The sequence below is a fragment of the Rattus rattus genome, chromosome 4 (assembly GCF_011064425.1).
Source record: "Rattus rattus isolate New Zealand chromosome 4, Rrattus_CSIRO_v1, whole genome shotgun sequence".
Classification (NCBI taxonomy): Eukaryota; Metazoa; Chordata; class Mammalia; order Rodentia; family Muridae; genus Rattus; species Rattus rattus.
Window position 1 is genome coordinate 112366371 of NC_046157.1, and position 11559 is coordinate 112377929.

The 11559-nt window shown below is 43.6% G+C and overlaps 1 protein-coding gene across 1 annotated transcript in view; it reads right to left on the reverse strand.

The window, feature by feature from the left end:
* Positions 1-11559, reverse strand: part of Uggt1 (UDP-glucose glycoprotein glucosyltransferase 1) — a 110425-nt gene that overhangs the window by 20203 nt on the left and 78663 nt on the right. The window contains exons 26-34 of the mRNA XM_032900915.1: positions 11551-11559; positions 7587-7689; positions 6560-6639; positions 5576-5765; positions 4868-5026; positions 4316-4401; positions 2905-2989; positions 1219-1307; positions 738-839 (exon numbers count right to left, since the gene is read on the reverse strand). The exon at positions 11551-11559 is cut by the window's right edge and continues 87 nt beyond it. Coding sequence (XP_032756806.1) covers positions 738-839; positions 1219-1307; positions 2905-2989; positions 4316-4401; positions 4868-5026; positions 5576-5765; positions 6560-6639; positions 7587-7689; positions 11551-11559 — 903 coding nt within the window. The remainder of the gene's footprint in view (positions 1-737; positions 840-1218; positions 1308-2904; positions 2990-4315; positions 4402-4867; positions 5027-5575; positions 5766-6559; positions 6640-7586; positions 7690-11550) is intronic.

Genomic DNA, 11559 nt, shown 5'->3' on the forward strand with positions numbered 1-11559 from the left:
TCATTTTATTGGAAAAAGGAGTAAAAATTAACCAAATGACTACTTTTATTATTTTCTATATCAGATTTATAATGAAAACTAAAAAGACAAACAACTGTGAAATTGGGACCTTCAGGTAATGTGTCTTCAAAGCTGAGCTCCCAGTCACCCTGAGACCTCAGGATCCCACACTGATCCTGAAAGTCTCCACCCCCAACACCCCCCACCTTCCTACCCCACCCCCCACCCCCGTAACCACATCAACAGCTGCAAGCAATGGCCTGCCTGCTTCCAGCTGCATGACCCAGACAAACTCCCTCCCATTCTAGCATCAGTGTCCAAGTAAAGGAGTTCTCAAATAAAACTGAGATCTTGCTTTAATGTCCTGTGGATCTGTAGAAGATGGCCAAATGTGTTACATAGTTTCTGTTCTTTCTACGCTAAATTCCCTAATTTTCTGGGTTTATGCAATATTCAATGGCCAAAAAAAACCCCCAAGAATAATCTATAAGGTGTGCATAGGATACTAAAGGTCTATAGCTTTGTAATATCCACACAGAGCACCATGTAGCTCTACTTCATTGGAGTGAACCAGTTTGAAACAAACAGAACTTTATGCAGTGAGCTAGCCACAGCCCTAAGAGTACCCCCCCACACACACACACACAAAACACATTGAGCAAATCCTTTCATGCAAAGAACAAATTCTTTGCAAATTTGTAACAAATTCATTTATATAACAAATAATGAGAACTAACCGAAGAAACCTTTCGTAGAGATGACCAGATGCAACAGAGAAAATATTGATTATGTCATCCTTATCTTGCTTTACTTCCTCAGTCTTCTGTCCTGAGAAGCCCCTGTGACGACAGAATTAAAACAGCACTTACAATGTGGGGCCAACACAACCTGTCAGGAGAGGAAAAGGACAGCTGCCTGAGCCTTCCTGCTCCAGAGGGAAGCACCAGGAGATGCTAGGCCGGGTATGGGGACAAGGAGGTAGTAAGGAGGTTGCTTTCCCAAGGCATCTGGTCATTTAGGAATACTTGGAACACAGGCTACTCCAAAGAAGGCAGCTGTCCAGTGGGAGGTCAGCAGAATAATGACCATCACCTATCCCAGCAGTGGGCCCCACCCACCAGAAGGGCAGAGTGCATTCCAGAAACCCCTTATTCCAAGGGTGCATGGTTCCCACCTCTCAGCCCCCCTTCCCATGTAAGCGCTTCCAATTCGACTTACCACTTGAATGAGTCCCAGAATCCAGACTCGTTCTCATTCGTCCCATCGCTCAGCAAATCTTCATTAGCCATGTCGGCCTTCTTCTGAACCTGCAATTGTACACGATAGGTCAGACAGGCGCAAACCTGATCTTCACTGGCTGCACACTAGTACTGCCAACAGGAAACAATCACCCAATTCAACTAAAGGAGACCCTCACCCAGACAGTCAGTACTACAGCAGTGTGTTTATCAGAATACTCATGTTAAAGCCTTCAGGGAGCAGCTAGCAACCTCTTAGAATTGTACAAGGAGCCAAGACCAAGGTCAGATGCATAGAAACAGCAGGAGTAAACCAGAAGACTATTTCTTCTAGCTGGCAACTTCAAGGGAAGAATGCGGCCCGCAGGAACTGTTGAGAGAGCACATCAGGCCATGGTCCCTGCTCAGGACTTCTACCACAAAGGATTCTCCGGGGCCATCCTCCTCCTGTTCAGCCATGCAATGGCTGACTTTAGGTTTTACCGTGTGTAGCAGTTATTTATCCTACAATCATTTTACTTTAAGACAGAGAATTTCAAAATGCCGAGGAGAGAGAGTAAGAAAAGACTTTAAATAAAGTCACTTGCTTTTGGACTCTGTGCTTGTTTTTGTAGATAGTGTCTCATATCATGCAAGGTAGTCTCGAACTCACAGTGCAGTCAAGGCTGACCTTGAATTCCTGATCTTCCCGACTCTAATTCCCTAGTACTGGGACTGTCAGTGTGCACCATCCTGCCTATAAAAACTGTCACCTTACTGTCCTTCCCACAGTCTTCTGAGAATAAAATAATAACGCTGTCAATTGTGGGTATGAAAACGTCCGAGCCAGAGCAGGAGACATGGCTCAGTGGTCCAGGGCGCATACATACTGCTCTTCCAGAGGGTCTGAGCTCAGTTCCCAGTACTGGGTAGTTCACAAGCCTGTAACTCCGGCTCCAAGAGATACCAATGCTCTCTTTTGCCCCTCACAGGTGCACAAGTGCCATGCATTCACACAAGCACATTTACATATGTATAAATAAATAAGACTTAAATAAAAGGCAAATCTGAGCTGGGCAAGGCAGGCACAAATGCCTTTAATCGTAACACGTGAGAGGCAGTCAAACAGATCTGAGTTCGAGGCCAACCTGGTCTACATAGCAAGTCCCAGTCAGGTCAATCAGGACTTTGGAGCTACAAGTGAGATAGTATGCAGAGTCTCTGTGGGGACATTTTGTATAAAATGGGACTCTGAGATTACCAAAAGTGACAATCTGTTGACTGAAGAAAACTAGAAGTTTACTTCACAAAGACATTTTCTTAAGCAGCATCCCTAGAATTATTAAGACAAAAACACTTCCAAACGGAATCCCAGAATGACTTCAAAATGCAGCAGTCCTACTTTATCTGATGGGAAACATTCCAAGCCCCCAGTGGATGCATGAAATCTAAGAGAGCACAGAACCTTGCATGTTTATTTGTTCATTCTATTTATAATAAAGCTTAATTTGTAAATTAGGCAGGGTAAAAATCACAACAATAATTAACACAAAATGGAACACTACACAGTATCTTAATAAGCTACAGTGAGAATGCTCTCCTGACAGCCACTAGAGTCAGCGTCCTCAGGCAGTGGCTGACCGCTGTCTATCCTCAGATGGTGGCTGCCAGAGCAGAGCAGGCTCACCTTCACTTTGATGATCTTGCTCTTGAAGTTATTGAGGATGACAACGACATCATTTGCATCAGGAGGGGAATCTGTTCCGTCATGGCTTAGAGAGAAGTAAGACAGAGAGAGAAATCACAATCCCAGAATGCAGTGAATACTCAGGACCACTGCTGTGCTTGCCCATCTTCATCACAGAAAGGTTCAAACCAACGGTTTCCTCAGTCTAAAAAAACACCTTTACAGGACAAAGAAATGTTCACGGAAATTTCCATCTCCAGGCTAGAGAAGTGAACTGACTTCCTTTCAGAGTACCAGGCAAAGAGTGAAGGGTTCTCAGGCAGGATGAGCACAGGACAGACCATGACAACGCTCATACGTTCACAGGTCCTGTTTACACTAAGGACATTATAATAGCACAAAATTCCCATAGTTGTTGAGTTAGAAATCTGCACAAAGCTAGGTATGGTGGTGCATGCCTGTAGTTTCAGCTATAGGAGACTAAGGCAGAAGACTCACCTGAGTCCAGTTCAAGCCCTGACAAGAGAGTAAAATTCCACATCAAAACCAAAACCACTGGGCTGGGGAGATGGCTCAGTGGTTAAGAGCACTGACTGCTCTTCCAGAGTCCTGAGTTCAATTCCCAGCAGCCACATGGTGGCTCACAACCATCTGTAATGGGATCCAGTGCCCTCTTCTGGTGTGTCTGAAGACAGCTATAGTGTGTACTCTTATAAATAAAATAAATACATCTTTAGAAAAACAAAAACAAAAAACCAAAACCACTGGTCCACACTGCCTCCCCATGTCAAATAAGATGCCATGAAGCCAAAGCAAATACACACATCAGGATGTTCACATAAACCATAATGAGCACCATTCCCTATACAAACTGGTACAGAACTAAGGACTAGCTTAAACTGTTAAACAGGATAGAGACCACAACTTTAAAATAGTGTTCTGGGGTTTTTTGAACTTTAAGACAATTCCTGTCACTGACAGTCTGTAATAGAGGACATCTATACAACTGCAGCCCAGGGACCAGGGCTGACAGTCAGACTTCACAGAGAGCTCATGTGCTCTGTGCACGCACAAAGCACCCAGCCCGGGATCAAGATAAACACCGCCCATCAGCGTACTAAACAGGGCCAACCCCACTCCACTTCCCAGGAAGTATCATCAAGCGGTCAAAGCTCCTGTTGTCTGCATCAGGGACAGAATAACTTCTGATACAGCTCTGACAGGGAAAGCAATGGAGACCAGACCTCACGCCAGTCAGCTCTATACCCCTTACTACCAACTCATTGCTACGACTTCTCCCACACTTACTGTCCCTGAAAGCTAGGCTTTGTCACACACGACGCCTGGATAAGGCCAGATACCGTGCAACTAAAGCTGAGTCTCTCTATATGAAGCCATCACCTGGTCCTACCTGTAGATCCTATAAATGTCATCCGAGCGCCCCTTCCTCAGTCTCAGAATCCAGGCTCCTGGGTTAGCTTTGAGCTGAAAATATCCCTAGGACACAAACAAAGTACAGGTTCAGTTCTCTTTAAATTTAAAATGTTTCTGATGAATACTTACATTTTCTTTTAAAGTGTCAGATCATGTATGTGTGTATGAAAACCCATCTACACCCCCCTCTCTCATTGTACTGGCTATTGAACCCAGGGTCTTGTGGCCATGATAATTAAAAAAATTTAAAACATAGTTAACAACTTAGGGGAAAGTAAAGCAAAACAAACCAAAAAACTATCACCCAACAAGCTAAGAAGCAGACTCAGGAGAGCAGGGCGGTGGAGTTGAGAAGCCTGCCTGCTGTGCTCCATGGAGAGCAAGCCACGCACTTCTACACTGACTACACTCAGTCCACTGTTGATTCTTATTTCACTCCATGGTTCAGAATGTTAACTGTCCTGTCATAAATTACGGCATCTAAATAACCACCACGGAAGTTTTCCCATCTGATGAACCGAATACCTACCAGATTGGCCATCACGATTGTGTCCACAGTTGTTGGGTTGGCTGAAGTTCCTAACGTGAACTGCAGTCCTCGAGGGGGCTGGCCTGTGGTGATGTCATAACAATGACCTTCCAGTAACAGGTACTCCAGCTCATACTCAGCAGCCACTATACTGTCCACCTGAAAGGTCAACGTTAACCCCGTCATATTACACATGTATACTCAAAACGCAATCTGCAGGACCCAGGGAAATAATCACAAGGATAAAATCACTGAGGCTGATGTTGAGCTCGATCCTGGATTCTATGACAGAAGGAGATCTGATGTCCACAGAAATTCCCTGACTGGCTCCCATGTACACCATGGCACTCCCCAGCCCCCACCAAAACAAACAAACAAACAAACGTGTCAAAAACCAACCACTTCAGCCATGAAGACTACCCATTGGGTAACAGCTCAGACATCAAAAACAAAAATAAATTCCTAACTGCCAGAGAGACAGGGAGTGGGTGTTATATGCACACACCTCAGCTTCTAATGAGCGCTTTTAAAGGGGCAGCCTTTACTGAACATGACGGGCATCTGAACAAAGCTGCTGCTGTAAGGAGGGCACTGACGTATGTGTGAGCAGCGACACACACCACCCTGCTCCAGCGGTCGCCACTGACTGAAGGACAAACGGATTTTACTGACATGTGATTCAATATTCAAAATCAATTACATTCTTACCTCTTCTAGGTAAATATTATCAAGATCATAGGGTGTTCTGACAGATTCTACCATCCAACTCTCGGGTGTGTTCAAATTCAAAGTAAACAGCGGAGACTGAGGCATATCCAGAAACTTTGCTATTGGTCCCTTGGCAAAGCTGTTGTCTGCAGTGAAAGAAATCTCCGGCTCTAAGACGTAACGGTAAAAGCTGAAATGAAACACAAGTGTTAGGCTTTCTTGATGCAATCACAGAGTCCACACAGTGAACAAAAAACTGAATTTGGACAGTATCCTTCAAATCGGGACAATAAGCCAAGCCACCTTTTGGTCTAGTGATGCCTCCCAGGGCTGCTGTAAAGTCAAGGGAAGGGAGACAGGAAGTATGCAGGAGATGACCCCTTCACACTGTGGCCATCAGGGTCACAACCGCTTTCCTGAGCACTGTCCTCTTTGAGGAGAACCCTTTTCCTTAAAATTAGAGCACTAACTGGTACTGGGGTCCTCTGCCGGCACTGAGAACATAGTATGCAATGCAGCTCACAGTGGAAGCCGCAGCTCTTTCAGTCCAAAACTGTTCCATAAAGAATCTAAGTACAGGACTCTGCCCGTCATTGAGGAAGACATTCCCCACGGCAGAGCATATGCTAAGCTACCACGGTCACTGTGGCACTTCCACAAATGGCCTCCTACAGCCAAGTCTGCTCCTATCCCAGGACGCAGGAGAATGAGTAGAGAAAGCTTCCTACATGAGACCTAATGGCTGCGTTCTTTTAAAGTGAGACGTAAATGCGCCAGCACCTTGTACCGATGTTGTCTAAGTGCTTCCGAGCCCTGCTATGTTCTTAGAATGTCTAACCAGAGCAGAGAGGCGACATCATCAAACTGTCAGGACACATCCTTTCATACACAATCAACCTGTCAACGTTCCCGATTCCTCCCACCCAGTATTAACTTTTAGATTTGGTACTGTTATAAAACAATGTTCCTGAAATGGCATTTTACCTTTTTAAAGGCATGTCGGAAAGCTTGGATTGGCAATTCATGAATACTCTCAGACTCATGTTTATCAGCTGAGCCAAAACCTAAAAAAGCAAGCCAGATGACAAAATATTTAGGTTTTCTCTTCAGAACTGTTTCACAATTACTTGGGAGGCAAAGCATTTTAACATCTCAAGAAGATACACCAAGGAAACGCCTGTCGTTGCATCTGCACTAGAGAAGTTTTGGGCATCAGAGCTCCAATGGAGTCCACACAGAGGGCCTGGTTCCTAAGAGGGCAGGCGGGTGACAAAGTAGCTCAGCCAGGCAAGGCGTCTGCTGCCCGGCTCACAACACGTTTGACCCCTGAGACCCCAAAGGCAAAACGGACTCTTGCAAGATGCCCTCTGAGCTCTACCCATGTACTGTGACATGGGTTCCCACAGACAGACTGACTGACAGACTGACTGACTGAATGACTGAATGAATGAATGACTGAATGAGTGAATGAATGAATACATGTATCTTTTTTTAAAAAGGCTATTGCAGATCACTGCTCCTCACACAGAGTTTAGCACTGGCTTGTGAGGAAACAGCAGGTAAATGATGGGCCTGAGCTACAAAGGAAAACACAAGAGCTCACTGCTTCAGTTCACATTAAAAAGCATGTGGATTAACATTTACAGAGAGGCCTAGATGATCATACTATCCTAAAAAGAATACCAGCTAGGGTTAGAGATACACCCCATTGGCAGAGTGCCCACATAGCATGTGTAAGGTTCCAAGTCCAGGCCCTAGTGCGTACACACACACACACTCTTAAATGAAATGTTAGGGTACTGTATTCGTTTTTTTTTAAGCACATATAAAAGTGTCCATATGTAAGGACATGATACAATCCGTGAGGAAAGCAAGCCTGTGTCAGTCCTTACGAAGACATATTGTCCGCCTCCTCTAGAAGATGTTTAAGGGACAAAGGAAATGCCTAGACAATCACAGGGCCCAGGACTACTTTGGTTAAAGACATGAACCACCTCCAGAGCAGGCCTACCAAGAGCAAGGGTGCGAGCCTCTGTGCTTCTCTTGTGACAGGGTCGACAACAGCTACCACATCATAGTATGTCTCCCCTTCTTTGGGCTTCAGTTTAATTGCACTGAAAAAAAATAATCAAAAGAACCAAACATTAGCATGGAGGAAAGAGGAAAACAGTGAGGCCGGGGTGCAGGATACCAGCAGAGAGTATCACAGTTCAGACGCCTTAGCATCTCACATCTGCAGATGAGAACCAACAAGCCGAAACAGTATCCAGCTGTGAGACTCAAGCTACAGCCTACGCTGCTGAACCTTGGAGGCAAGGGGTGGAAACCTCTGTACAGACAGGAAAGCAAGACTGGACTGTACTTAAACAAAACCTGCTCAGTTCTGGTTTGTTTTTGTTTTGTTTTTTTTTTTTTTTTTTTTTGGTTTTGCTTTCTTTTTTTTATTTTCTTAGGCAAGAGCCCTACCTGCCACCAAGCTATGTCCCTCGTCCTATTTCACTTTTCATTTGAGACACTCTTACTAACTTGTCTAGGCTGGCCTTGAACCTGCAATTTTCTTGCCTCAGTCTCCCAAGTACCCAGTACATGCTTGCACCACAAAGCCAACTATAAAATATACTGGATGTTTACTTCTGACATTTATTGAATCTGATGCCAACTTTATTTTCAGGCAAGAAAAGTAGAAGAAAAACACCAATAATTAAATTAATGATAATGGGTCTGGGGATGTAGTTCAGTGATTGAAAGCTGTGTGTAATACACATGAGGCTCTGGATTTAATCTTTAACACTGAAATCAATAATCATCAATTAACCATATATAACAATCTAGAAAACTTGTAAAACAGAAAAAAGAAAGCATCTAAAGAAATCTCACTATTATGAAAACTTCACTGTATATCTACATGATCCTTTTTAGATGCTGTATAAAAATTAGTTATTCTTGAAGACAATTTCTTGGGCCAGCAAGATGGCTCAGATAATAAAGAAGCTTTGTCACAGAGCCTGGCATCTGAGTTTGATCCCTGGCAGCCCTGGTAGAAGGAGAGGACCAACTCCTACAAGCTGTCCTCTGACCTTAACATGTGGGTCACGTATACATGATCCCATCACCATCATATGCACAAGAGAAATAAACCAAATGCCACTTCCCTCACTATTCCAATATAAACATGTACGTGTTCCTATACACCCAGCATTCTGAATAAGAAACCTCTTACGTTCACCAAGTAAATCTGTTATATTCTGAAATTATCTTGTACTGCTAGATATTGAGATGGCTTTTGACCTTTCAACAGTTTGTGCATCCAGCCTTCTCCATACCCAGGTCTCTTCCAAGTCTCAGAAGAGCTAGGCACGAGAGGAGAGTATTGTTGGGGCTGGTGTACTGTCAGACCAATTTCCTCAGAACCTAAAACAATTCACAGATGAGAAAGGCATACAGAATTCTGCTTTACCACTGAGAGGATTTGGTTATATATATTTCGACTTTTTATTCATCTTAATTCCATCCTATTAGTATTATGGGGGCATTTATAAGCCACAGTGTGCATGCACCATGGCAGCTGTGTGCACCTCTTTTGGATGACTTGCTGGGGTCAGTTCGATCCATTTTTCCACGGGTTCTAGGATCAAAATTCAGTCACCGGACTTACACACCAAGCACTGTCATCTGCCGAGTCAACCTGCTCGTGCTTCCTTTCTATCTTACTTATTTCTGACTTCCTGAGACAGGTTTGCTGTGCAGTCAGTCCTTCTAAATGACAGAACAAGAGAGGACCAGCATCTGTTTATTCCCATAAATCTTTCTGGTACAGTGCCTCTCTCTAAATCACAGTGACTCGGGTGATGTAAGAGGAGCAGGACCTTCTACCCCACTAAGATAAGGGATCAGCAAAAATGTTACTGATTAGCAGAGGGAGGTAGAAACACTGATGCTATCGGTCTGCTGTAGGTGGAAGACGAAGCAGCTCCCAGACAACGACCTGCGGCTGGCTGGTCTAAGGCTTACACTAAGTAAGGACTCAGAACTGATGGTGTAGTCATTTTTACTTGAAGCAGAAATAATGACTATTTTTATATAATAATTAAATGGGATTTATTTGATTAAAGCAGGTTTCAGGCATATTGAAAAACTGGAAACAAAAAGATCCATATGATGAGCTGAAGGGATAAAACCTTTGTAAAAAAAAAGGGTCTGGAGAGATGGCTCAGCAGTTAACAGCACTGACTGTTCCTCCTCCAGACGTTCTGAGTTCAGTTCCCAGCAACCACATGGCAGCTCACAACCATCTGTAAAGGGATCGAATGCCCTCTTCTGGTGTGTCTGAAGTCAGCTACAGTGTACTCATACACATTAAACAAATAAACAAACAAACAAATCTCTTTAAAAAATACAAATGAGAAATCCTTGTATCAAATCCTTGGCTAACGGAACTCCAGTAAGAATCCCTATTGTATTGTAACTAGGGCAATTTTAATTATGCACAATTCACAAATTCATAAAGAAAGGATGCTTTGGGGAGGACTCAGTCTTCACTGAGGACCTACTGTCTTGGCTACAAAGGCAGATGGGAGAGCAGGTCAATCACTGTATTCTGTGCTACCAACTAGGTGACGAGTTACTTCTTAAAGAGCATACTGCTGAAAAGAGAAGACCAACATGTGAACAGTATGGTGTTCCTGGCAAACTGCCAGAAGGGCCACAGAGGCCTCTGCCTACTGGTGTCTAAGAAATCTGAGAGCTGAATTCAGTGAGAGCAGCTGCTGATAATACACAGGCCCTACACAAGGGTCAGAAGGGGAAAGAAAAAGACAGCAAGATATTAATAAACGAGAAGATACAGGCTTGGAGAGATGGCTTTGCAGTTAAGAGTGCAAGCTGCTTTTGCAGAGGACCTGAGTTCATTTGCAGCCCCTATATCAGCTATGTCACAACCACCTACCAGGGAGGACTGTCAGCTGGTGGCCTCCACAGGTACTGCACACATGTGCACACATCCACACAGACACATAATTACAAATGAGACGAGTAAATATTTTAAACGAGCAGCCAGAACAGATGTTTCAGGTTCTCCAGAAAAACAAACTAGTCCAATATTAAGGGAATAGCCATACTGTGGGGTTCCACAGATAAACCCTGGGCCTTTAAGAAGTCACTGCCATAAGAGAAAGGGGCAGGGGCGGGGGGTCAGAAGACTTTCAGATTAAAGGAGACTCAAGACATGCGGACAACTGTAATGTGTGGTCTGGGACATCAGGGAATCTGAGCAGATTATATTAGCAGTTTATATTAGCATCACTGGATGAAGGTCACATGTGATCAGTAGTGGGGATCAAGTCTCCACATGCTAACACTTTAGAGAGTTTATAACATGTCAGCAATAAGATTTCAAATGCTAGAAAAAAAGATGTGAGTACATGTGTGTGCAAATATGCAGATAAATAGATGTAGTGTGTGTATGCACGTTGCACACACAGATAACACTGAACGCGACACACTCATAACTGGTAAATCTGGACTACAGACATGCAGGTTAGACAGGAGGCACATCCATAATGGTGAAAATAGCTACAGACACATGGTTGTTCTTCATCTATTCATACATTTCATACATATTCAAGACATTTTCATATCCTAAGTCTATTTTTTCTTGGGAAGCAATGGGTTTGTTAAATAATAATAACAAGAAACAAGTATTTAAGTGGTATATTTAAGCAATCCAATTACTCCTGAATATCAGGAAATTATAGCTGGTTATTTCATTAAATGCTATTTTCATTAAAAGGGTATGAACACAATTACTTCAAGTCTATCTAGAAGTACCATCTCTCACAAAACGGAATTTTACATATGAAACTTCATTTCATTTCTCTAACAATGTACACAGGAACCTTATCTGGGAAAACGAAGGATGTGAGAGGAAGGGACCCCTCGGGGTTCAGGACTGTGTGTGAGTTCTGCATCCACTGTACCTGTGTTTA